We start from the raw sequence: 27994 nt of genomic DNA, 5'->3' as shown, positions 1-27994 counted from the left end.
ATAGAGCTCTAGGGGCTAGCCGAATCAAGGGTTATGGGGAGAAGACAGGCACAGGTTACTGATTGTGGATGCTCGGCCATGATCACAATGAATGTCGGTGCTGGCTCGAAAGGCCAAATGGCCTCCTCCTGCACCTATTTTCTATGTTTCTTACACATACGACACATAATGTGTGGTCTGTTGGCATATTCTTGCAATTCAAAATCAAACACAGCAAAAGCAATATTAGCAGTTCTTGTAAGTCAAATGCTCCACATTGAACCTTCAAGAAATAATCAAACAAAAAGACTACTTATAGTTCAAATAAATTTTATTTTTTCACTTTGAAGTGGTGGAAAATGCACCAGAAAGCGGTCTTGAATATTTACGTCTGATAAGTCCATACGATCAACCAGAAATGCACGTCATATATTCTTCATCCATTCTTTTGTTGGTTCAATCATTTCAATATAGTGTCTTCATTTGCTGGAATGGGAAATAAATTTACTGTTTGATGCACATACATTGTCTGTATTCTATTTTACAAAAGCTTTTCACGGTACTGAACTAAACTAAATTTTGTATTAAACTTTTGGGTTCCGTTATGCTCAAAGCCAAAGAAATGGCAGGGAGATGTGTTCCTCTCAGCATCACAATCTTTCTGGTCTGATGCAAGACAAAAATCCTCAACTTTCATCTCATGCCCGCTCCTTAACTTCAACAGTCTGTGAATGATTCCTACTTGTCTTTAACTAATCCTCCACCCATGTTAACACATACGATATTTAGACCCTAATTTATGTAAAAGCTTTGGTATAAAACCTTATCAAATGCCTTTTGTACATTTAGGGCCTTAGATAGAGCTTTGGGAGCAGGTGGAATCAAGGGATATGGGGAGAAGTTGGGCGCAGGTTACTGATTGTGGATGATCAGCCATGATCACAATGAATGGCGGTGCTGGCTCAAAGGACCGAATGGCTTCCTCCTACACCTATTTTCTATGTTTCTAACACCTATTGGCTCCCTCATTAGTTACTAACTATGTGCTAAAATCCTCAAATTTATCAAATACAATTTGCCTTTCATAAATCCTGATTATTTTTGTTTCAAATAACAATTTGTTGTTTTACCACTACTTTCAATAGATTCCACAATTTCCCTGACAAATGTTCTCATGCTAACCACGCTGAAGCTCTATTTTATTTCTGCTCTTTTTTTGAGTAGTAGTATTACAGGTGCTCCTCAACTTACAATGGGGTTACGTTCCGATAAACCCATCGTAAACCGAAAATATTGCGTCAAAATGCATTTAAATACACCTGATCACGTGGCCGGAAGCGAGCTATGGGTCGCTGCTGTTGCCCAGCGTTTGCACCATTGTAAAGTCGAAACATCGTAAGTCGAAGCATCATTCGTCGGGGAGCATCTGTATATTTGCTACCTTCTAATCCATTGGGGCCATTCCAAATTAGTGAATGTTAGAGAAACCACCATCTCACTGCCTAATCCTTTTAGAACTCAAGAATGTGGGGCACCTGCTCTAGAGGATTTGATCTTTACTTTCTCCAGCACTTTCTATTAATAATCAATTATGTTAATATCATTATATACATTTACTGTGACATCTACTAATTAGCCAGATACAAAATAGTCAATGGCCTCAGTCATTTCCTTATTTAATTTCATAACTGTTCATCTCCCAGTAGTTATCCTGAAATACACATATCTTGCTCTCTTCTCTCACAATCAATTCATGCTCTTCTGGCTTACAAAACACTCTCAATCCTCAAAATGAATTACTATTCTGGGCTCACAAGCCTCTTTTCAATCTAATACAATCCTTAAACTCTTACATAGATTACTCAACACATATTAATTGGAAAACACTTAAATTTTTAATGCTCATTGCCTATCTACTGGCAAACGTTTTCATTTATTTTCCAAATACATCATAGTCAATTTACTTACTCTTGCTATGCAAATTACTTTAAAAATAGATTCTAATGTGCTTTTTGTATTCAATAAAAATATTAATGTTGTGATCACCGTTGCTGAGAATTCCTTGAGATTACCAATTGACTTGCTCATTGTGGAAGAAAATATTAAAATCCTGTCTTACTTAATTTTGATCGGAATTGAACAAGGTAACGAACGGGTGTGCGGATGTGGCAATTGGCATCTCTTGTTGACCAGGTGCAGAAGAGGCTCGTGGGAACCAGCAAAATAAGATTAGACGCATTACCTCTTGTCTGGGAATGTGTTGAATGGTGAATGTAAGCATTACAAAATTAGGACAGAGATAATAGACAATAGGTGCAGGAGTAGGCCATTCAGCCCTTCGAGCCAGCACTGCCATTCAATGCGATCATGGCTGATTACTCTCAATCAGTACCCCGTTCCTGCCTTCTCCCCATACCCCCTCACTCCGCTATCCTTAAGAGCTCTATCCAGCTCTCTCTTGAAAGCATCCAACGAACTGGCCTCCACTGCCTTCTGAGGCAGAGAATTCCACACCTTCACCACTCTCTGACTGAAAAAGTTCTTCCTCATCTCCGTTCTAAATGGCCTACCCCTTATTCTTAAACTGCGGCCCCTTGTTCTGGACTCCCCCAACATTGGGAACATGTTTCCTGCCTCTAATGTGTCCAATCCCCTAATTATCTTATATGTTTCAATAAGATCCCCCCTCATCCTTCTAAATTCCAGTGTATACAAGGAAGCTGGTTTTCCCCAGAGGGAAGTTACAGAATGCTGGATTACAATAGTAGATGGAATGTCAAGCTGGGTAGACCACCCGTGCCCCCTACCACTAGTAGCGTAGAAATGGTGCAGTAAATGGGGGGCTTATGATTGACTCGCAGAGGGGATGGTGGCGCGGTCCGCCTAAAAGGTGAGATAGAATAATGTCAAGATGCCCTTGTATTATGTTTGACTTGTATTAATCATCTGTTGTTGAATAAGATTAACATAGATAAAAAGTATGTTATGACCAATAAAATAATTGGTACCCATGTAGTAGATAGTATATTTTCGTATAGTTGTATTTGACAAAAAACAAAAGTTGTTTACTGCACAGTATAACTGTCGGTTAATTCTGCTGTGAAGTCACAGAACTGGTGAGCAGTTCACTGCCACAATCTCTCCATGGTATCATGCAATAAAGTCTCTTGAAGCAAACCTGCAAAGTCTCGGCTTTTCATTTTCCTTTAATTACCCTCTAAATTAATTTCTTCCACTCATTACATATGAAAAGATTCAAAGCAGTCTGTCCCCCAGATAGTTTTATGACACTGCTCCAGTATAAAACTTCCTCCAATCTATTTTCGCTTATTTGGATTCCCCATCAACTAAACAACTTATCTTTGAATTTGAGGAGTGGTGGGTTCGCAGAGCGAAGATGATGCAATGAAAGTTTGAAACCACCTCCAGTAATTCTCTCTGATCCTCACCCAAACAGATTCCACTTTCAATTCTTCACTCCCCTTGTATCATCTTTTATTATCATTGACACTCATGCCCTTTCCAATTTGTTTGTCCTATCTCAAAGTCAAGCTTGTTAAAAAATTGTGTATGATTATACAAAATATAATTCTTTTGTATTTCACAAAATTAAAACTGGTAAACTCAGAGAGGAAGAAATTAGGAAATCAAACTGCTTGATCAAAGTAGTAAATTTTGTGGGGAAAAATATAGATTTTCCAATTTTGGCCTCAGTCCACGCAATTCACATGATTCCAGTGAATCGGGCATTGGATTTACAAATGGCGAAAGCTGGAAAATGCAGTCTTTAAAAATATATTCCAGATAGGAAAGGATAACATGAAGACCTTTGAACAAGGATGGGAAAGTTAAATGTCAAGTGCTGGCGAGTTAATTGATGCTGGTCCGTAATATGTGAAATACAAACAGGAGAGTTTTGAATTAACTCGGATTTATAAAAGTGGAAATGGGGACTGCATAAAGGGAGATTTGCAATGGGTAAAACTGATGATGAAGGGACTCCCTGCCAGGGCACCATGTTTAAGCCAGAAATAGATAGTCTTTGCAAGGCATGGTCAGCTCAAGGTCCAACTGATTGCTGAGGTTATCAACAAACTACCACAGGAGCTAATAATTTGAAGGATTTATGGTGGAGGGTGAGCAAGGATTGCAAGTGATTCTCCAACTATGCAAAGTTTTAAACAGATACCATTTGGAGTCCATCTGTAGGTACAAGTCTGTTTTGGGCTTTGAACGAATGAATAAGTTTATTGGCCAAGTATGTGCATATACAAAGAATGTGCCTTGGTGCTCCACTCACAAATGACAACACAAACATACAGTTAACAATTAAGAATAAAGGTATTTTGGTAGGTACATTGGGACTTAAAGGATAAATGTGAATATAGATTGCAAGGACCAGGCACAGTATGCATGAGATATTTTAAATGAAAGATAACGTTGATAGGAATAAGTGCAGTTGAATAAGTGCATAAAAGTGGTTTTGTTTGGTACCCAAATCCAGGACAAATAACACAGCCTTAAAATTAGTTATGGTATGTGGAGTGAAAGCGCTTTCTGCCCAAAATAATGGATATTTAGAGGTTGTACCCCTCCATAGACTGTGGGGCAACTGAGATATTTAAGACTGAGACTAACAGACTTTTCTGAAGAAGTCTGAACGGCCTCGACCCGAAACGACACCCATTCCTTCTCTCCAGAGATGCTGCCTGTCCCGCTGAGTTACTCCAGCATTTTGTGTCTACCTTCGATTTAAACCAGCATCTGTAGTTCTTTCCTACACCAATAGACTTTTGTTAGGCATGGGCAATGAAATATATAGCTATTGAACAATTCAAACAGAATGGATCCATTTATGCTTCAACATTCCTGGCATAAATTATATAAGCTCATAGTCACATACAAATCTTACTTTCATAAGACACAAGTAACCGGAAGATGAGTGGCACAATTGACCCTTTTAAGCTTTCTTCATCATTCACCAAGATCATGGCTGATTTCCAATTCAAAACCATTTTACTACACTACATTCATATCCCTTGACTCCCTTAATATTCAGAAGTTTATTGATCCGTTTTAAATTCGCTCAATGACTGAGTCCGCATGTCTCCCGAGAGTAGAGAATTCCAACGATGCACCACCCCCATTATTTACATATTTCTCATCTCAGTCCAAAATGGGCTTTCCCTCGTTCTGAGATGGTGACTCCTACTTGTAGATTTTTCAGCATAGTGTAACATCCTCCCAGCATCCAACCTGTAAATGGCTGTAAGGATGTCGGAATTTCAATGGAACCATAACCACTTAAATAGAATGGCAAGGAATCAAATCTAACTTTCAAATACCTTCAGCCAATTGCTTTGCAATGCGTTCAAGCTCCTCTCGCTTCTTTTTCTCTTCAGCTTCGATTCTTCTCTCTTCTGCTGCAACAGGCTTCAAATAGTCTTCAAAAAAATATCAAACAACTTGGTTAAATCCCCTTTTAAAGATCAGACTTAATTTTATAAGAATCATCCATTTTCATATTTTGGTCCTTAAACAATGAATTTAAATTACTTGCTAACGTTCCATAAATACTAATCATTGTCCTGTGTAAAAACACGGAACTGCAGATGCTGGTTTACACAAAAGTACACAAAGTGCTCAGCAGATCTCTGGAGAAGAGAACTTCTTCAAAGCATAAGCTGGAGATTTTGCACTGGAGCATCAAAATGTAGATATAAGGAACAACAGATGCTGGTTTACACGAGAACTTCTTCAAAGTAGATGTTGCCTAACCTGCTAGGTTACTCTAGCACTTAGTGCCCTTTCCAATTTTGTCCTGTTTACATTGGGACAAATTCTTTGAATAAAAGTGCAACAGTGTAATTCATTCAAAGCCAAATACAATGAAACTACTAACACATCAACGGATGATCTGGCAATGCCATTGAATGGCATTAGGGTCATCGTTAATGTTTGCCCCACTGCCTTCCCACTCATCAGCACCCACACTGCCTTCACTCACCGGAGCAGTGTAATTTGTTCCAAGCTTGACACATTGAAGCTCTCGGTCACAGTGTGGAAAGAGGTCCTTCGGCCAAACTTGCCCATGCCAACCAACATGCCCCATCTACATTAGTCCCACCTGCTTGCATTTGGTCCACAATCCTTCTAAATCTATCTTATTCATGCACCTGCCCAAGTCTTTTAAATGTTGCTACAGTACCCGCCTCAACTACTTCACACTCCATATACCCACCACCCTTTGTGTGAAAAAATTGCCCCTCAGGATCCAAATGAATCTTTCTCCTCTCACCTGAAACCCATGTCCACTGGTCTTGATTCCCCTACTCTTGGTAAAAGACTCTGCATTTACCCTATCCATTCACCGTGTGATCTTTTTTTGCTCTAAGATCATCCCTCATCCTCCTGTATGCCAAGGAATAATGTCCAAGCCTATTCAACCTCCCCTTATAGCTCAGGCCCTCGAGTCCTGGCAACATCCTCTGAAATCGCCCCTGCACCTTTTCCAGCTTAACAACATCTTTCCTATAACATGAAAAAAACTGAATATAATATTCCAAACATTTCCTCACCAATTGTCTTGTACAATCTATTATCTGTTGGTTGGGAAACCCCAATGGCTCAGCATTGGCTCATGAGGTAAAGTGTACTGCTCCATCTACCCTCACACTGGAGCCTCAGTTTCCCTGCTGCCTTAAACTTACCAGGTTCACGGAAAAGGAATTATAGGATTGTGTTATTTTTGTAAAAGGTTATTTCAATGTTTATGACAGGAAAGAACTGCAGATGCTGATTTATACCAAATATAGCTACAAAGTGCTGGAACAACTCAGCGGGTCAGACAGCATCTCTGGAGAAAAAGGACAGGTAACATTTCAGGTCAGGACCTCTCCTCTGATCTGCCCACCAGAGCCTCCAACCTCATCGTTCCCCAGCCCCGCACGGTCTGTTTCTTCCTCCTCTACCCTACCCTCATCGATCACCATCATAACCTCAAAAAATTAAATCAAGTTCGTAAGACATGACCTGCCATGGACAAAGCCATGCTAACTGTCCCTAGTTGTCAAATACTCTTCCAGATGCAAGCAGATTTTATCCCAAAGAACTCTCTCCAATAACTTCCCTTCCATTGACATGAGGCTCACCGGCCTAGAATACCCTGGATTATCTTAATTTCCCTTCTTAAAGAAACAAACATTGGCTGCTCCCCAGTCCCCCCGGGGCCTTGTGGCTTGAGAGAATAAAGATCTTCAATGTCCCTAACAATATCCTCGTTTACCTCCTAATAACCTGGGATACATCCCACCAGGCATTGGAGATTTATCCACCTTAATGCTTTTCAAGAGACCAAACACCACCTCCAACTGGACATCAAACTGCCCTAACAGTAATATTCCCACAATGATCTTACTATCCTCACAGTAAATGTACAGTAAACATATGATGCATTCAGGTTAGACAGGGCACAGGTCCTTACCGTAGCGTGTCTTGCCATAGATAACACCAACGAACAACGCAGAGTATCTAGCCATCTGCAACAGAAAACAGTACAGGTAATATGTAGACACTGTACAGAACGGTAGAGGAACAGGCCCTTCGGCCTACAACGTCCATGCCAAACACGATGCCTGGTAAAATTAATCTCTGCCTCCAAAGTGATCCATCTCTCTCTATTCCCTATATATCCATGTGCCTATCTTCCAGCTTCTTTAATTGCACTATTGTATCTGTCACCACTAGTGGGACTAATGTCAATGGGACATGTTGGTTGGCATGGGCAAGTTGGGCCTGTTTCCATGATATATGACTCAATGACCCTTTCCTTTCTCCCCAACCTCTCCCCTTCTCCTGTACCTCGTCCGTTCTCCTGGATCTCTTTCTTTTGCATCCTCCCTCTCCTGTATCCCCTCTCCCCCTCTCCTGTATGACTCCCCCTGTCCATCTCTCCCCCTCCTCCCAGTATCACTCTGTATCTCTCTCTCCCTCTGCCCTCTATCTCCAGAGATGCTGCATGTCCCGCTGCGTTACTCCGGCATGTTGTGTCTATCTCCGATGTCTCTGCAGTTTCTCCCCACACACTCTATCTCCGTGCCCCCGCCCCGCCCCAAGGTCCCGGTTTGACCTTAGAGCTCAGGCTCCGCCAGGGCAGTACAGGGCAGTCTCCGCCAGAGAGGCGACGGAACAGCTCCCTGCCGCCTCCCTCGCTCAGGGGACGGTGTGAGCCGCGCCCACCGCAGTCCCCGAGCGCCGCCACGGCCGCCTACCTTGATGAAGGGCGACACCTGCACCGGGGGAACCATGGCGGCCACCGGCAACGCGAAGCAAATGTCCGCGGCAGCAGAGGGCAGCTCACTGCGTCATCGCGTCCACGTGTCGCACCGCGGGCACGTCATCGCGTCCCTGAGAGCGGCGGCCCGACGTCACCGTGCACTGCGTCGGAGCGTCATCACGTTGAGGCGGAGGACGCTGCCCCGTGGCCGTGGGAAGGAAGTGCAGGCGCTGGCTTGTACCCAGGTAGATTCAAAATGCTGCAGTAACTCAGTCTCAGCAGCATCTCTGCAGAGAAAGGAAGAGATGACATTTGTGAAGAAAGTTTTTTTTCACACAGAGTGTGGTGAATCTGTGGAATTCTCTGCCACAGAAGGTAGTTGAGGCCAGTTCATTGGCTATATTTAAGAGGGAGTTAGATGTGGCCCTTGTGGCTAAAGGGATCAGGGGGTATGGAGAGGAGGCAGGTACAGGTTACTGAGTTGGATGATCAGCCATGATCATATTGAATGGTGGTGCAGGCTCGAAGGGCCGAATGGCCTACTCCTGCACCTATTTTCTATGTTTCTATGTAGTGTGTACATGAGTCTTGTTCTTCCCTTCCCACTCTCCAGCACAGGTATTTTCCAGGTGTATGTCAGCTGATTTCTGTGATGCTTTTACTTGATGTGTTGACAAGATCATTCAATGGTAGGGCTGACGGTGTTTTATTTTTATTGCGTTGCATGGGACTTCACAAACAGTATAGTGCCTGTCCCATATGAGTAGGAAGGAGCAAAAGATGCTGGTTTACACCTCAGACAGACACAAAGACTATGCTGGAGTAACACAGTGGGGCAGGCAGCATCTCTGGAGGAAGGGTCTCGACCTGAAATGTAACCCATTCCTTCTCTCTCCAGTCTAAAAGTTTAAAGAGTTTTCTTGGCAGATGCTAGGCAGAAATTTGTTGCCAATAATCACTCTAAGTGAGACTCTTGCTTGTCCTAAACCTCCAGAGGTAATTTCTTCGGGAAGCTCTTTATCATACAACAGTAGATTGATGTGTAAGAAAATAACTGAAGGGTCTCGACCCGAAACGTCGCCCATTCCTTCTCTCCTGAGATGCTGCCTGACCTGCTGAGTTACTCCAGCATTTTGTGAATAAATACCTTCGAACAGTTGATTGATGGTTATGATGCACCCAGCTTTGAAACACTCTTCATTCTGTTTTTATTTGTGAGACATATCCAGCATAAAGAATCCTGGAAGAACACATTCACGACTACAAAGGCAACACTAAATGCAACACTTGATCTCAAATGTTCCGGGAGAGCCGGACAAAGTTGTCTCAAAAATTGAACAGGACGTGAAGGGAGCAGTGAAATAAAACAGAAAATGCTGAACAGGTCAGACAGCCTCTGAAAGAATGGGTCGACTGGGCTTGTCTTCACTGGAATTTAGAAGGATGAGAGGGGATCTTATAGAAACATAAAATTCTTAAAGGATTGGACAGGCTAGATGCAGGAAAAAAATTCCTGATGTGGGGGGAGTCCAGAACCAGGGATCACATTTCAAGAATAAGGGGTAGTATGGCGAGTCCGAGACTTGTAGTTGTAGATGAAGTTTATTGCAACCGCAATACACGAATACAGAATCAAAACAACAAGTCGCAGGACAACCAATATAAACTTACTGTCTTCCTTGAAGACTCAGACGAACTAACTAAATCGGGCGCCAAACGCACCCATGACATCGCTGACCAATCAGCGATGTCCTTCCCTGGACCAATCCCCATGGTCGCGTTCCCACGTGACCTCGCTGGCCAATCCGAGGGTTCGACGACCTAGACCATTCTCCATGGTCGCTACATGACCCCCCCCAGAACCCGAGGTGCGGAACCTAGCTGGGAGCCTGATTTCGCGACCATAACGAGTACGGAGAGGGACAGCCTGAACCACAGGAGCCGGAGGTTCCGGACTTGGTGGGACAGCCGGAACGGGAGGTTCTGGAGGAACTACCGGAACGGGGGGTCCTGGAGGAACTGCCGGAACGGGGGGTCCTGGAGGAACTGCCGGAACGGGGGGTCCTAGGGGGACTGCCGAAACTGGGGGTCCCGGAGGAACTGTCGGAATGGGGGTTTGTGGACTGGGCGGAACTAACGGAGGTCGGCCTCTTCTAGGGGTTTGACCGACCAGGACTGGTTGATCCGGGTCCAAATGGGCAGGTTTGAGCCGGGACACCGAGACGAGCTCACTCTTGCCGCCCATGTCTAAGGTGAAAGTAGCCGTTCCCTTACGTAAAACCCGAAACGGCCCTTGATAGACCCTCTGCAACGGGGCGCGATGGGCATCTTTACGCAAAAAAACGAACTCACAGTCCTTCAGGGAAGACGGTTCATGTACCATGGGACACCCATGACGTGAAGTCGGCACTGGAGCCAGGGAGCCCACCCGTTCCCGGAGAGCTGCTAACGCTGCTGGGACTGTAGGGAGCAGTGCTGAAGTGTCCGGAAACAGATCTCCAGGTACTCGAAGGGTCGAGCCATATACCAGCTCTGCGGACGACGCACCGAGATCTGGCTTTGGAGCCGTCCGGATGCCCAAAAGAACCCAAGGGAGTTGGTCTACCCAGTCCGGGCCTTCAAGCCTTGCACTGAGGGACGCCTTAAGTTGGCGGTGGAACCTCTCCACGAGACCATTTGCCTGGGGGTGATATGCAGTTGTGGGTTGTAATTTGGACCCGTACAGTTCCGCCAGCGCGGCCCAGAGGGACGAAGTGAACTGTGGTCCTCTGTCAGTTGTAATAACTGCCGGGACCCCGAAACGGGCTACCCAATGAAGGGCCAAAGTCCTAGCACAAGACGCTGACGAGATGTCAGACAATGGGAAAGCCTCTGGCCACCGGGTGAACCGATCCACCACCGTGAGGAGGTGGGTGTAGCCCTGGGAGGAAGGCAAAGGCCCGACCAAATCCACGTGGATGTGAAAAAAACGAAAAGCCGGGACTTCGAAATCCTGTACGGGGGGCTGGACATGGCGCTGGACTTTAGCGATCTGACAGGGAACGCAGGAACGTGCCCAACCCGCTACCTGTTTCCGTAGGCCATGCCAGACAAACCGAGCTGCTACCAAAGCAGAGGTGGAGCGGATGGACGGGTGCGCCAGCCCATGAATGGCATCGAAAACCCGGCGCTGAAGGGAGGGCGGTACTACCGGCCTGGGGCGAGGAAGAGAAACATCGCACCAGACTTTCGTGCCCTCCGAACCACAAGCTACCTGAGCCAACTTCAATCCCGAAGTGGTGGACTGGTACGTCGAAACGGTATCCGCCAGGAGCTGGGGATCCACTTCGCAGTCCACCGCCGAAATAGGGGGAAAAGCAGGTCTAGACAGGGCGTCAGCAACGGCATTCAGCTTACCCGCGATATGACGGACATCTGTGGTAAATTCTGAGATAGCAGTGAGGTGCCGCTGCTGGCGGGCCGACCATGGGTCAGACAATTTCAAAAAAGCGAATGTTAATGGCTTGTGGTCCGTAAATGCCACAAATGGGCGGCCCTCGAGGAAATACCTGAAATGACGGACAGCTAAATGGAGAGCTAGAAGCTCTCGGTCAAATGCGCTATATTTCAGCTCGGCCGAATTTAGTTGCCGGCTGAAAAACGCTAAAGGCTGCCAACGGCCACCAACCTGCTGCTCCAGAACTCCACCCACCGCCACGTCAGAGGCGTCGACCGTCAGGGCCGTGGGGGCTGAGGGGCTCGGATGGACCAACATGGTGGCGTCTGCCAAGGCTGCCTTAGCTGCCGTAAAAGCCGACTCTGCGGCCGGGGACCACAACAATTCTACTGGATTACCTGCAAGGCATTGGAAAAGCGGGCGCAGGACTCGCGCCGCTGCCGGAACGAATCTATGGTAGAAATTAACCATGCCAACGAACTCCTGCAGCCCTTTTACTGTGGTGGGCCTGGGGAAAGCCCGAATAGCCTCCACCTTCTCTGGCAAAGGGGCAGCGCCGGCAGGGGTAATTCTGTGCCCTAGAAAATCGAGAGCAGGGAGGCCGAATTGACATTTGGAGGGTTGAATAATGAGCCCGTGGTCTTGGAGCCGCTGGAACACGGTCCGCAAATGGGCCTGGTGTTCTTGCACTGAGGGGCTAGCTACCAGGATGTCGTCTAAATAAATAAACACAAAGGGTAAACCCCTGCCCACGCGGTCCATCAGTCGCTGGAAAGCCTGTGCCGCGTTCTTTAAACCGAAAGGCATACGCAACCATTCAAACAACCCGAACGGAGTAATAGTTGCAGTTTTTTGTATGTCCTCCGGTCGCACCGGAATCTGGTGGTATCCTCGCACCAAATCGATTTTGGAAAACACTACCGCTCCTTCCAGTCCAGATGAAAAGTCCTGTAGGTGCGGTATGGGGTAGCGATCAGCCGTGGTGACAGCATTGAGACGCCGATAATCGCCACATGGTCTCCACCCCCCAGATGCCTTGGAGACCATGTGTAATGGCGAGGCCCACGGGCTGTCAGACTGACGAACAATTCCCATTTCCTCCATCTTCCTGAACTCCGCCCGTGCCACCACCAGTTTGTCTGGCGGTAGTCTCCTGGCCCGAGCGAAAACGGGAGGGCCTTCGGTGCGGATGTGATGGACCACACCGTGCTTAGCTGAAGGCGCGTCGAAACGTTGGACGAGCAGCTCTGGGAACTCTGCCAGAATCGCAGCATACGAATCGGGGGCCGCGACGACGGCCTGGACAGTAGGGCTGGGCGAGGAGGCGATTGCCGGAGCGACGTGCTCGTCTTCAGCAGCGGGTCGGAGGTCGTTACCGCGGACATCAGGAACCAGTGAAAAAGCCCAGAGAAAATCTGCGCCCAGGATCGCTTGTTTGACGTCGGCTATGATGAATGGCCATTCGTACGTGCGTAGGCCTAACGCAAGGGACATCTTCCGTGTGCCGAAAGTGCGAATTGGGCTGCCATTAACCGCGATGAGGGTGGGACCTGTCTTACCCGATCTGGTTTCGAGGTCGGTCGGCGGCACTATGCTGACAATGGCTCCGGTGTCCACCAAAAATTCTGTGTCCGTGAATCGATCATGGACATAGAGGCGCCGGTTCTGGCCAATCGTAACTGCCCCTATGTACGATCGGCCGAGGCATTTCCCGCGAAGGTACAAGGCAAACGGCAGTTGCGGGATTCGTTACCCCATCGTAGGTGATAATAGCACCAGCCGCGCTTGTGCGGATCTTTTTGGCGGGCTTTCGGAGAATTGGCGGGAGACGTGGCGCCCTCTTGTCGTCGCTGTGGCGTGGTCACCGATGTCGAGACTTTGTTGATGGAATCCCCTGCCTTGTTTTTTCCTGCTATGAGCGCGTCCGCTTTCGCTGCATATGCTTCGGGGTCCTTAAAAGAACAATCCGTAAGCAGCAATCGGACATCCTCGGGGAGTTTTTCGCGGAATGCCTGCTCAAACATCGGGCAATCCGTATGCTCACCGGCTAGCACCATCATTTCGGCCATGAGGACGGAAGGCAGTTTGTCTCCAAGCTCAGGTAGGTGCAGAAGTTTTGCCGCACCACCATGCTTTTTTAACCCGAAGGTCCGCAGTAATACCTTCTTCATGGTTTCATACTTGTCTTCCGCAGGTGAATTTATTATGAACCGCATCACGCGCTTGGTTGTGTCCGGCGATAGTGCGCTGACGAGGTAGAAATACTTCGTGGAATCATCCGACACCTTCTTTATATGGAATTGGGCCTCGGCGTGGATAAACCAAGCTTGCGGTGCGTACGTCCAAAATAACGGAAGATGAACGTCCGCCGCGCTTGACTCCGGTGTGCCCTGCTCAGTCATCGTCAACGAGGCGTCGGGTTTTTCTCAGTCGGTGATCGTCCAGATCACGTTCGGGGTCACCAATATGGCGAGTCCGAGACTTGTAGTTGTAGATGAAGTTTATTGCAACCGCAATACACGAATACAGAATCAAAACAACAAGTCGCAGGACAACCAATATAAACTTACTGTCTTCCTTGAAGACTCAGACGAACTAACTAAATCGGGCGCCAAACGCACCCATGACATCGCTGACCAATCAGCGATGTCCTTCCCTGGACCAATCCCCATGGTCGCGTTCCCACGTGACCTCGCTGGCCAATCCGAGGGTTCGACGACCTAGACCATTCTCCATGGTCGCTACAGTAGGTCATTTAGGTCATGAGATGAGGAAAAAAATCTTCACCCAGAGTTGTGAATCTGTGGAATTCTCTGCCACAGAAGGCAGTGGAGGCCAATTCACTGGATGTTTTCAAGAGAGAGTTAGATGTAGCTCTTAGGGCTAAGGGATATGGGGGGGAAAGCAGGATCAGCCATGATCATATTGAAGGGCCAAATGGCCTATTCCTGCACCTTTTTTCTATGTTTCTAAGAATGAAAAGTTCTATAAGAACCAGTAGGCCATATGGCCCATTGAGCCAGTTCCAGCCCTTTATCCAGCTCTGTCCACATGTCATCCTGAAGGAGGATCCCAACCTGAAAAGTCATCTGTCCATCTCCCTCCACAGATGCTGCCTGACCCATTGAGTTCCTCCAATAGTTTGTGTTTTGCTCATGATTCCAGCATCTGCAGTTTCTTGTGGCTCCACTGCTCCTCATGTCTCCTGATTACTTCAATGTCCAGAGAACTTCCAAATCTGTAGAACTTTGTTTTGCGTTTGAGCTTCCACTGTTTTTCGGGGCAGATACTTTCGGGGTAGAGACTCTCTGTGTAAAGAGGTACCTCCTTATATCAGTCCCCATGGTGTGCACCTTATTCTGAGATTCCAACCACTAGTTCTAGGTGACACGGCCTGGAGACGCAGCCTCTCTGCGTCCACCATGTCGATATTTGTAAGAATTTTGTCATTTTTAATGAAATTACTAACGCACTAAATACTTCTCCGGGTGTTCCGATTTCCTCTCACACTCCAAAGATGTGCAGGTTTGTAGGTTAATTGGCTTCTGTAAATTGTTAATTTCCCTAGTGTGTAGGATAATGCTAGAATGCAGGATGATCAATGGTTGGCGTGGACTCGTTGCGCCAAAAGACCTGTTTCCATGCTGTATCTGAAGTCTAAAAGTCAATTCGCCACTTTTCTCCCTGGAACTCATTATCTTCACATATCCATTGACTTTCACCCACTGACAGTAAGTAACTAATTCACAGTAGCCAAGTAATTAATCACCCTGGCTTTGGGATGTGAGAAGAAACTGGAGTGCCCAAGGGAAATCCGGTCACATTGGAGAAGGTGCATTCTGTGTGAAGATAGCACCCTAAATCAGGATTAAAAGCGGGTTGCTGGAGCCATTCGGCAACACCATCTGCTTCGGTCAGGTGCTGTTTCTTCATCATTGCTGCGGCTTAATGCTGGAACTCTGAACCCAACAGTACCATGGATGTATGTTAGTCAGATAAACTGCAGTGGTTCCAGGTGATGGTGATCCACCTTATTCTCAAGAGCAATTAGGAGTGCACCATAAATACTGCACTTCCCAGCAATGTTTGGTTCCTGAAAAATTAAAAATAATTCAGTCACCTCATCGAACATTTCCTTTGGCTCAGTAACTGCTTATTTCTGACTCTCCAAATTTGAGAACTTTTATCAACTTTTGTTATTACTCTGCAGAACCTAATCAATATTATTTCGTGTATAAAAGATTCCAACTAGATATAAATTCTTGTTCTTGAGAAGATACATCTCATTTATTCAAACCAAGGTAATAATTGTTATGCAATGTCGGTAATTCACTGAAATAGACTGAATGGCAAATGTCAATATTTTGCCTAAATTGTTGGCATAAAGCACATTATAGAGAATAAAGTATTACATTTTGTGTGTGTTTTTAAACTCGAAGGATTGTAACTAAATGAGGATGAAAAGTTGCTATCAACTCAGCTGGGAATTAATGGTAGGGTCAGCTGTCTGTGTAAATATAACTTTGCCATTGCTTTGTATAGTGATATTCTCTCTGGGATATGGTCAATCCATCAGACTCTTCTTTTAGATTTGTTGTGGCATACTCAATCACTCCCTGTGTCTAGCCAACTTATAAAGGTTTTCTAATAAAACCATTAAATGAGATGAATCTTCTGCATGACATGTGACACCTTTGAATATTTTATAGCTCTCTACACTTGTTGTAAAGTTCATAATAGGTTCTTATAACCAGTGGAAACATTTCAAACTAATTCTATAAATGTATTGTGAAATGTTATGGGGATGACATGCCTTCCCAGCCTTTAATAGTTCATCTCTTTCCATTCTGTTTCAATATATTAAGCTATCTGTTTGCAACAAGTTTAAAAACTTAAAAAGGGCGGTCACGGTGGCGCAGCGGTAGAGTTGCTGCCTTACAGCAAATGCAGCGCCGGAGACTCGGGTTCGATCGTGACTACGGGTGCTGTCCGTATGGAGTTTGTACGTTCTCCCCTTGACCTGCGTGGGTTTTCACCGAGATCTTCGGTTTCCTCCCACACTTCAAAGACGTACAGGTTTATAGGTTAATTGGCTTGGTACCTAGTGGGTGTTGGATAGTGTTAATATGCAGGGATCGCTGGTCAGCACGGACCCAGTGGGCCGAAGGGCCTGTTTCTCCGCTGTATCTCTCTACCAAAAAATTTACTAGTTTAAATTAAAATTTCAGGATCCAAACATTGCTGGGAAGTCCAGTATTTATCGTGCACTTGTAATAGCTCTTGAGAATAAGAAAAAAGTGGTTTTGCTTAGTTAATCCTGAAATCCTCCTTATTAATATAAAACTCTCTAATGCCATCAGATGGTATTAAAACAAACATTGGTAGAGTTAGTTAATGGGATTATAATTTATTATTTGAGAAATAAATCATAATGTTTCTGCAACAGATGACCTATAAATATACTTTTTATGATTGGAGACCTTTCTGTTTTTCTTTGCTCCAAAGCTCATCGTTTGATAACTATTTAAAGCTAACTATTAAAATACCAAACATCTTAAGGCTAAATTCTCTTGAGATGATTTTGGTATTCAGTTCTGAACATACACTGAGTAAAACACCAACAATTAATGCATTAAACAGTTTCAAAATTCAAGAAAGGCATTTATCGACTTTGAAGAACCTAATCGATATTGTTGATTGATCAATGTGACAAAATATTTTAATAAAGTACAGAACTATGCTCATCTTTTTCTTCTTCTCCAATAACCTCTCCCTCAATGTCAGCAAGTCGACGGAGTCAGTAATTGACTTCAGGAAACATGCCTCAATCAGTATCAATGATGCACAAGAGGAAATGGTTTGTGAGCTATATGTTTCTTGGTGTTAATATTATCAATAATCAGTTGTGGACCAACCACATTGATGCGATAGCCAACAAGGCATACAAAGGCCTCTACTTCCTGAGGAGTGTGAGGAAATTTGGCCTCTCTCTAGCGACTCTTACAAACTTCTACAGATGCACAATAGAATGCACACTGTCAGATTGCATCACAGCTTGGTTTGGGACCAACTTTGTCCAAGACCACAAGGAATTGCAGAGAGTTGTAGATGAAGCCTAGTTCATCATACAGACCACACTTCCCACTACAGACTCCAGCTACACTTCACAATGCATTGAAAAAAGCAACCAACATAGTCAAAGACTTGTTCCACCCTAGTCATTCCTTCTTCCTGCTCCTGAAGGTACAGAAGTTTGAAAGTTCTCACCGCCAGATTCAAGTACAGCCACCCCCCCCCATTATCAGGCTTCTGAACCGTCTTTCCATAAACTAGGTACTGTTCGATTCACAGCTACCCCATTGAGGACCATTTGACTTTGTCAATGGAAATGGAATTGATGCATGACAATGCTATAATGCTGTGAACTTTATTCTTCCTCAGTATCTTCCCCTTTATTCAATCTATTGTACTTGAGTCTGAACTGATTGTATCTATGTATGGAATATCTGATTTGTTTGGATAGCATGCAAAACAAAGCTTTTCACTGTATCTCAGTACATGTGACAATAATGAACTTAAACCTCCATGTGTAACTTTTCTAAGGGATTCAATTGGCATAATCCATCCAGGCAAATTCTAGATGGACATGCTAATCAAGATTGGAATCCCATCGGAATGATCCTCGTGAGAACCAATCTTTCTGCTGTGGATACTATCAGGCCACAGCAGAAAGTAGCTGTTTCTTTCCTGACCTGACCCATGGAGCTGACCATGTATAATTAGGGCCTTAATGCAGGAAATGTTGACATGGAAGAATACACCAATGTTGGTTGACTTATCTTGCCTATGGATTTGAAGAACTCTGCAGAGATGGTGTTGATGAAATCTCTCCAGTGCGACACCATGACATCACCACTTTCTCAGTAAACTCGTTTCAAAAACCTTTAAAACAGTAAACAGTCTACATTATAATTCTACCCTACTGCGCATCCTCCACATCCTTCAAAATTATTGGCCGTCCTTTCATTTGTTCGAACCCTATCATTATTTAATCATTAACTCTTACTTTTTTCTGTTTTTGCAAAACCAACCACTTTGGCAAAGCCTTTGGTCAACTCTTTCAATAGCTCGTGTCAAAGATTGTCATTTAAAGAAGTTGGGACATTTTACTATATTGCAAATGCTGCATAAATGCAAGTTCTTATGTTCCATGCAAGGCTGGAAAGAATAGATCTGCACATCTTTAATGTGTTGGGATTTATTTGCTCCCAATTTAACTAGATGATGATGTATCTCTCAAAATATTCAGAATATTCACAATGGCGTAATGATTGTCTGATTCCAAACACAATGGAGCAATTAGTTTTGAAACAGATCTGTACCTTTGCTGCAGGCTTTCTTGAGTTGGATTTTGGAAATGCCACCTGACCAGTTCTTTGTAATCTCTTTGCGGTACAGGCCTCTGGCCATTATTATCTGAGTATGCATTGTACTTTGTGAATTGTCATGCTGAGGATAAAATAGACAAGAGGTGCAGGAGTAGGCCATTCGGCCCTTCAAGCCAGCACCGCCATTCAATGTGATCATGGCTGATCATCCACAATCAGTACCCCGTTCCTGCCTTCTCCCCATGTCCCTTGACTCCACTATCGTTATGAGCTCTATCTAACTCTCTCTTGAAAGCATCCAGAGAATTGGCCTCCACTGCCTTCTGAGGCAGAAAATTCCAAAGATTCACAACTCTCTGGGTGAAAAAGTTCTTCCCCATCTCTTTTCTAAATGGCCTACCCCTTATTCTTAAACTGAGGCCCCTAGTTCTGTACTCCCCCAACATCGGGAACATGTTTCCTACCTCTAGCTTGTCCAATCCCTTAATAATCTTATATGTTTCAATAAGATCCCCTCTCATCCTTCTAAATTCCAGTGTTTACAAGCCCAGTCGCTCCATTTTTTCAACATATGACAGTCCCGCCATCCCGGGAATTAACCCCATGAACCTACGCTGCACTCCCTCAGTAACAGGAATGTCCTTCCTCAAATTTGGAGACCAAATCTGCACACAATACTCCAGGTGTGGTCTTACTAAGGCCCTGTACAACTGCAGAAGGACCTCTTTGCTCCTATACTCAACTCCTCTTGTTATGAAGGCCAACATGCCATTAGCTTTCTTCAATGCCTGCTGTACCTGCATGCTTGCTTTCAGTGACTGATGAACGAGGACACCCAGATCTCGTTGTACTTCCCCATTTCCTAACTTGACACCATTCAGATAATAATCTGCCTTCCTGTTCTTGCCACCAAAGTGGATAACCTCACATTTATACACATTAAAATGGCATCTGTCAGGCATCTGCCCACTCATCCAACCTGTCCAAGTCACCCTGCATCCACATAGCATCCTCCTCACAGTTCACACTGCCACCCAGCTTTGTGTCTTCTGCAAATTTCCTAATATTACTTTTAATCCCTTCATCTAGGTTATTAATGTATATTGTAAATAGTTGCAGTCCCAGGACCGAGCCTTGCGGTACCCACTAGTCACTACCTGCCATTCTGAAAGGGACCCGTTAATCCCTACTCTTTGTTTCCTGTCTGCCAACCAATTTTCTATCCAAGGTAGACACAAAATGGTGGAGTAACTCAGTGGATCAGGCAGCATCTCAGGAGAGAAGGAATGGGTGACGTTTCGGGTCGAGACCCTTCTTCAGACTGATGTCAGGGGAGGGGGCGGGACAAAGATAGAATGTAGACGGAGACAGGAAGATTAGTGGGAGAACTGGGAAGAGGGAGAGGAGAGAGAGGGGAAGAAGGGACTACATGAAGTGGGAGAAGTCAATGTTCAAACCGCTGGGGTGTAAACTGCCCAAGCGAAATATGAGGTGCTGTTCCTCCAATTTGCGCTGGGCCTCACTCTGACAATGGATGAGGACCAGGACAGAAAGGTCAGATTGGGAATGGGAGGGGGAGTTGAAGTGCTGAGCCACCGGGAGATCAGGTTGGTTGAGATCGACTGAGCGGAGGTTTTCAGCGAAACGATCGCCAAGCCTGCGCTTGGTCTCACCGATGTAGAGAAGTTGACATCTGGAACAGCGGATACAATAGATGAGGTTGGAGGATGTACAGGTGAACCTCTGCCTTACCTGGAAAGACTGTTTGGGTCCTCGGTTTTCTATCCATGTCAGTATCCTACCCCCAATACCATGTGCTCTAATTTTGCCCACTAATCTCCTATGTGGGACTTTATCAAAGGCTTTCTGAAAGTCCAGTTACACTACATCTACTGGCTCTCCATTGTCCATTTTTCTAGTTACATCCTCAAAAAGTTCCAGAAAATGAGTTAAGCATGATTCCCCCTTCGTAAATCCATGCTGACTCGGACCGATTCTGTTACTGCTGTCCAAATGTGCCGCGATTTCATCTTTTATAATTGACTCAGCATCTTCCCAACCACCGGTCAGGCTAACTGGTCTATAATTCCCTGTTTTCTCACCCTCCTTTCTTAAATAGTGGGATAATATTAGCTACCGGAACTGATCGTGAATCTATAGAACATTGGAAAATGATCACCAATGCGTTCACGATTTCTAGAGCCACTTCCTTAAGTACCCTGGGGTGCAGAGCATCAGGCCCTGGGGATTTATCAGAGATTGAGTACAATCCAGTTCCATGGTAGCAATTTAACAAGTCAGAAATCAATGATCAATGCTATTTTGAAAACAGCTTTCTTTCTCAGATGATGTATTATCCTTCTTCCAGATTATGTATATTTCATCTTCCCTGCCCTCATGTTAGCAGATATTATAAATGGTGCCTTCGGTTTGTCTGGGCCTTTCTAGCAGATTAAGCCTCGGTAAAGTGCCTCAATTTCGATTTTATAATAACAGGCCAATGTAAATACAAGCTGCTGTACTTGGGAAAGAGTCGTTTATCAACAGTTGTGGATACCCCTTCTGTACTGCCCATGTAAAGGTCTTCCCAACGAATAAGTTGCCAGAGGAAGCTACGCAAGCAGATATAATTACGACTTTAAAAATACATTTGGACAAAGTTATGGACAGGAAAGGTTGAGAGCGACATGGGTCAAATGCAGGTAATTGGGTCTAGCTCGGTAAGCCATCTTGGTCGGCATGAACCAGGTGGGCCGAAGGGCCAATTTCCCATGGTGTACAGCTCTCTGGCTACCTAGGTTGCCACTGGGTTCTGTTCCTAAGAACTGTTCCCTAGTCACAAATGTGGCGGCCCAACATAAAGCAACTGTTGCATAGTCCAACCAATCTTTAGCGCAACCATTCACATCTTACGCGAAGTTCCCCACACGACAGAAGATGTCTGCAGACAGACGGAAAATGGTGGAGTAACTCAACAGGTCAGGCAGCATCTCTGGAGAAAAGGAATAGGTGACGTTTCGGTTCGAGACCCTCCTTCAGACTGAGAATCAGAGGAAAGGGGGTCGAGAGATGTAAACGGTACTGAGGAAAAATGAAGGGAATATAAGAAAATAACTGCAGATGCTGGTACAAATCGACGGTGTTTATTCACAAAATGCTGGAGTAACTCAGCAGGTCAGGCAGCATCTCAGGAGAGCAGGAATGGGCGACGTTTCGGGTCGAGACCCTTCTTCAGACTGAAGAGATGCTGCCTGACCTGCTGAGTTACTCCAGCATTTTGTGAAAACATTATGCAAGATATGCAAAAAGCACAGATAATCAAGGACACGTGGCACACAATAGGTGGGACAGGTGACAACGAGTAGAGGAACTCAACAGGACGACAGTAAAACGAGTACGACGACAAGGGTAGGGAAGGGACGGAGCGAGGGGATGTCAACCTCGCAGTAGCCTGTAAATCCACCCCGCCGGTCTTCCAAACGCTTGTTCGCATGCACATGATGCATGTACATCGGCGTACGTAACCCGGGGAGAACCTGTTACAAGAATCTGTCCATGTTGTAGAAACAATGAACCGCAGAAGCTGGCTTGCACAAAAGAACGCGAAGTGCTGGAGTACCTCAGCAGGTCAGGCAGCATCTCTGGAGAACATGGATTGGTGACATTTCGGCTCGGGACCCATCTTCAGACTGATTGCAGGTGGGGGGGGGGGGAAAGAAAGATGAACAAGGGTCCCCACCCGAAACGTCACCCATCCCTTCTCTCTAGAGATGCTGCCTGACCCGGTGAGTTACTCCAGCACTTTGTGTCCATCTCTCTCCCAGGACCCTACCTGCTCGATAGTATGGCCTGAATCCAGGTCTGACAAAGTTACCCCAGTAGAAGGAACGGGTGGAGTATGTTTCCAAACTGCATGTTCTTTTTCCTTTGGATTTGCTTTTTCATGAGAATAGTTAAACTAATTTAAAACAAGCAAGCTTAAATTCAGAATGGGATCGTGGGAGCATTTCTGAAGTGCGTTCCTTTTCTTTTGCAGTTGTATTTCTTGCTACCTCACCAACTTTGGTGGATTCACTGGCGATAAATGCAACTTTAAAATTCCTCCCGCAGAAGTCCAGAACGGATCTGCAGTCAGGTGCTGAAACTTTAATCTCTCGACCATTCTCCCGGGACACTTTTGCAGTCGAGCTAAATGTTTCCTTGTAAGGAGTAGTTGGTGCGGGCTGCAGTGTGCCTCAGGGAGTTGAGAAGACTCCAGCCGGAGAGTCCATCACCAGCCCGGCTCGCTATATAAACCACAGCCGCGATGGGCAGCCACGGGCGAGCATGGTGAGTGTGTGGACTCAGGGCGCGGCGCGGCGCGGCGCGGCGTTGGCCAGCCCAACCAGCTTATCCTTGTGATCTGACTCCATGGTTTTCTTTGCCCTGTAGGCGAGCAGGAAGACCAAAAAGAAGGAAGGCGGCGCCAAGCGAGCCCAGAGGGCTTCCTCCAACGTCTTCTCCAGCTTTGAGCAGACCCAGATCCAGGAATTCAAGGAAGTAAGTGTCCGGAACTGGGACCAATTTCATTTGTACAGCGCCTTTCCGTTGACCCCGAGGCGCTTTATACCTTATTAAGTTTTTGTTCTTTGACACGAAATAGAGTAATTCAGCACGGGAGCCCTCGGCTCAACTCGTCCATGCCGACCAAGATGCCCCATCTAAGCTAGTCTCATTTGCGCACGTTTGGCCCATATCCCTCTAAACCTTTCCTATCCATGTACTTGTCCAAGTGTCTTTTAAATGTTGTTAATGTATCATGTTCGGCACAAACATTGTGGGCCGAAGGGTCCGTTCATGTGCTTTACTGTTCTTTGTTCTATGTACTCCTTGACAACTGGTTCCATACACAAACCACCCTCTGAGTGGAAAAAGTTGTCCCTGAGGTTCCTATTACATTTTGTACATCTCAGCTTAAACAGATGTCCTCATGTTTTTGATTCCCCAATGCTGGGTATAAAATTGCAGAAGAGCTGCAGAGAAGAGGAGGGATAACCCTGCAACTAGTATGTGGGAAAGAGTGAAACGAGACTGGTAGGCTGGAACAGGCGACTGGGGTAGGAGGAGCCAATGATTAATGAAGATGTTAAATTACATGAATAGTATGAGTGGGGAGAAAGCCACAGGAAAGAGTAATGGGTTTGTTCTAAGAGTGGAATAGATTCACTAGGCTGAACGGTTGTTTTCTTATCATAAAGGGATATGAGAAAGATTAAAATCTGAAAAATGAAATGATTTACAATTAGCCATTTGCTGGAAGACTTTTATTTCCTACGCTATTTAAATTGATATCGGTTTCCCATATTTGATTAGGGACATCAATATTGAATGGAATGCAAAGACAAATCTAAACTTGAAATAAAATCCAAGCACAAAGTTTTAAAACTAAATCCTTTCCTTGTATCAATTGAACCGCCTACTGTTCAGAATATCTCCAATGGGTTTTTTCCCTAGTTATTACATTCATGAATCCAGGAAAGTGTCAGGGCTGGAAACATGTGCAATAGTTTACATAATTTAATATATTTTACAGTTGAGTTAAATAGATAATATATTGTGCTTTATTCATTTGCATTACAAGATAAGTGACGAAAATATTTCTAGATGTTCAATTGAAATCCAGGCATCTTCTGTTGTAACTGCACGTTATCATGTTCATAAAATTATCTGAGTCAGAGGGATTAATTACTTCATAAATTCATAAATTCTAGGAGCAGAATTAGGTCATTTGGCCCATCAAGTCTATTCCACCATTCAATCTTGGCTGATCTTTCTTTCCCTCTCAACCACATTCTCTTGCCTTCTCCCCATAGCCACTGACACCCGTACTAATCAAAAATCTGTCAATCTCCACCTTGAAAAATATCCTTAGACTTGACCTCCACAACCGTCTGTGGCAATGAATTCCACATGTTAAACTGGATGGTTTTGATGGTTTTCTCCTTTCAGGCTTTCACTCTGATTGACCAGAACAGAGATGGCTTCATTGACAAAGAAGATCTGAAAGACACTTATGCATCCTTGGGTAAATGCTATTTGCAAATCTCATACCCTCTCAGTGTAACTGATGCTGAATACAGAAAAATGCACTTGTGATTTCCCTTTATGATGGTTATTAGTCACTTGACAGATCCACTTTAATATTAGAATATTCCGTAAATATTTGAATATCACATTTCAGCCTCTGGAATGTCTCAGTTCAACCTCTGCCGTATCAGTTACATCGACCAGCTGACAACCAGTAACAGCTTGCAGCTATCTTCAGTTGTTCCTTTCCCACAGCCAGCATCAGCTAAACACTGGTGAAAGAAAAGACTTGTGTCTGCTACATCCTTGAAGCATTTTAAAATTTACCGCCACCTATGCATTACTTTTGAACTATCATTAGTAGAAGGATTAGAATTAGTAAGAAGGAAAATTAGTTTGCCGATTTGATGGTGAAGTTTAAGAAGCTTTTAGATAAGCACATGGATATGCAGGGAATGGAAGTATACGAGTAATGTGCAGGCAGATAAAATGAGTATAACTTAGTTTAGTTTAGAGATACAGCGTGGAAACAGGCCCTTTGGCCCACCAAGTCCATGCCGACCAGCAATCACCCATACACTAGTTCTATCCCACACACTAGGGACAATTTACAGAAGCCAATTAACCTACAAACCCTGCATGGTCTTTTGAATGTGGGAGGAAACCAGAGCACCCAGAGTAAACCCACATGGTCACAGAGAGAACTTACAAACTCCATACAGACAGCACCCACAGTCAGAATTGTCACACTATTACGAGACACTTGTACATAAGGCTAGATTACTGGTGAATGGCAAACCGTTCAATGTACTGGTTAGACCACAGAATATTGTGCTCAGTTTTAGTCAGCATGAATTAAGCAACATGACGACACCATGAAAAGAGAAGAAGCGCAAGTATGATCCCTGTGACAGAAAATACAGGCACTCCTCAGGTTATGTAAAGGTTCTGTTTCTGAGAATTATCCATAAGCTGGTTTGTCCATAAGTCTGAAATGTCCTTTTTCAACAGCTATCCATATCATATTGCTCTACATACATTTACCCAAATCATCCTAACATTACACATAATTAAGTTTGAAAATGCTTCAGAAGATTTGGGAGAATTCATGTAATGTCAGATTTCTGTAAATCAGGTTATTTGGATTCCAAGGAGCCCTGTATATGAAAAAAACCTGATAGTATTGAGCTTAACACTCTGGAGAAATGTCAACTAAAAGGAAAGACAAAGTGTTGAATGGTGTAGTTCCTTATGAGACCTGCTCAGGATATGGTCCTTGGCTGTCAATGGAAATGAATAAAAAATGAATTAAAATAGATATGGCTAGAAATATATGTTCTCAAAGAATACTAAGATCCATTATCAAAAAATGCTCATAAAAGAACAGTTCTGCAGGGTTGAATGGTCTAGTTCCCTGGTCCATTTAATATAATATGTTTGATGGTCAGCCATGAAAAATAATAAAACAAAGATTGGTCAAAACTATGTGAGGAGTTGATAGCTTATGGGATTCATATCAAAAATACCATATCATTAATTTTCTATTTTATTTTTAGGCAAACTCAACATAAAAGATGATGAACTGGAATCCATGCTGCAAGAGGCTACTGGTCCAATTAATTTCACCATGTTTTTAAATCTGTTTGGAGCAAAATTACATGGTATGAAAATATCACGGCTGTTTCCATTTTTTGCCCCCTAACTATGTTCTCACTGATTCTTTTTTTTTGCACAGGTTCTGATCCAGAAGAAGTGATGGTAAATGCCTTCAAAATGTTTGATCCAAATGGGAAAGGACACATCAACAAAGAGGAGTACTTGTTTCTTTTATCTTCTTGGGTTTTGCTAGTGCTTGTTTTGCAGTTTCTTGTTGTCTTTATTGTCAAGTTTCTCATGCTGTTCTTTTCCACCTGCAGATTGAAACACTTGTTAATGACCCAAGCTGACAAGTTCACAGCTGAGGAGGTTTGTACAAACACTTAACTGTTCACCTTTCTCTGACCAATACTCATTTGCCAATTACAAATGGAAGAGAGTGTATCTCAAGTGTAACAAGGTATCACACACCTTGTCACATCCATGTAATGGGTGTAACAAGAAAACTTCTCCATGTTACAACTCCCATAATGGAGTAAGTTATATAATTTGTTCTCCAAAAATTAACTTGCATTTAAAAAACAGCAGAAGTAAATAAAAGGTGACGTATTTTTCTCTTTAAAAATGTATGTATCAGTAATGTAGTTATGTTAGGATGTGTGATTTAGATGAAAATAATCCTGTGTTAACAATGACTGTATTCATAAGGTACCTATGCACAAAATAGGTTTTTGAGTTGATTTCAATGGGTTTTATCATTTCCACTTTTATATATTTAATGAGATTGTCTGCATCTGTTTTCTTTATACTGGGAACCAGGTGTACACAATTTCAACATTTAAACATTTAATGGCAGTGTAATATGTTATCCTCCCTTTCTTCCATTTTGCTGTATGCTTTAGACTGACCAGATGTTTAAGTCCTCTCCCTTTGACACGGCGGGTAACCTGGATTATAAATCACTCTGCTACATCATCACACACGGTGAAGAAAAGGAAGACTAAATGAAAAATCAAACACACTTCCCCGAAGTCCTTAGATCTTTGTATTTATCACGTTGCATCAACAGTGAATAAAACCACATTTTAAATAATGGTTCTTGTAGTTTTTATGGCTCCTCCACCCACTGATTTAATTGACAAAATTCAAATAGTTTTCTCACTTCTTGTGCTACATATGCACATACCAATTCAGATCATTTAGAGGCACTTTTGGGATGCTTGTCAGTTAGCGACAGCACGGTGGCGCAGTGGT

General features: G+C 44.2%; 2 protein-coding genes across 3 annotated transcripts; one reads left to right on the top strand and one right to left on the bottom strand.

The window, feature by feature from the left end:
- Positions 1-292: 292 nt before the first annotated feature.
- LOC144600247 (ATP synthase F(0) complex subunit e, mitochondrial-like) lies at positions 293-8405 on the bottom strand. Its single transcript, XM_078411809.1, has 4 exons — positions 8250-8405; positions 7463-7517; positions 5325-5423; positions 293-465 (listed from the first exon to the last, which is right to left on the bottom strand). Exons 1-4 carry the CDS (start codon positions 8283-8285, stop codon positions 440-442), a joined length of 216 nt encoding a protein of 71 aa, XP_078267935.1. The 5' UTR covers positions 8286-8405; the 3' UTR covers positions 293-439.
- Positions 8301-27759, top strand: LOC144600236 (myosin light chain 5-like). 2 transcript variants are annotated; one of them, XM_078411796.1, is made up of 7 exons: positions 8301-8499; positions 23510-23617; positions 25067-25142; positions 26701-26805; positions 26880-26958; positions 27061-27109; positions 27643-27759. In XM_078411796.1, the coding sequence occupies exons 1-7, from the start codon at positions 8311-8313 to the stop codon at positions 27742-27744; spliced, it is 708 nt and encodes a 235-aa protein (XP_078267922.1). In that variant the 5' UTR covers positions 8301-8310; the 3' UTR covers positions 27745-27759. The 2 variants fall into 2 exon arrangements, with proteins under 2 accessions (XP_078267922.1, XP_078267915.1); XM_078411789.1 differs by having other exon boundaries at positions 26880-27109.
- The last annotated feature ends 235 nt before the right edge of the window (positions 27760-27994 follow it).

The sequence above is a fragment of the Rhinoraja longicauda genome, chromosome 1, assembly GCF_053455715.1.
Source record: "Rhinoraja longicauda isolate Sanriku21f chromosome 1, sRhiLon1.1, whole genome shotgun sequence".
In the NCBI taxonomy this organism is placed as follows: Eukaryota; Metazoa; Chordata; class Chondrichthyes; order Rajiformes; family Arhynchobatidae; genus Rhinoraja; species Rhinoraja longicauda.
The sequence above is the reverse complement of the archived record's forward strand: the minus strand, read 5'-3'. Positions and strand labels throughout refer to the sequence as shown.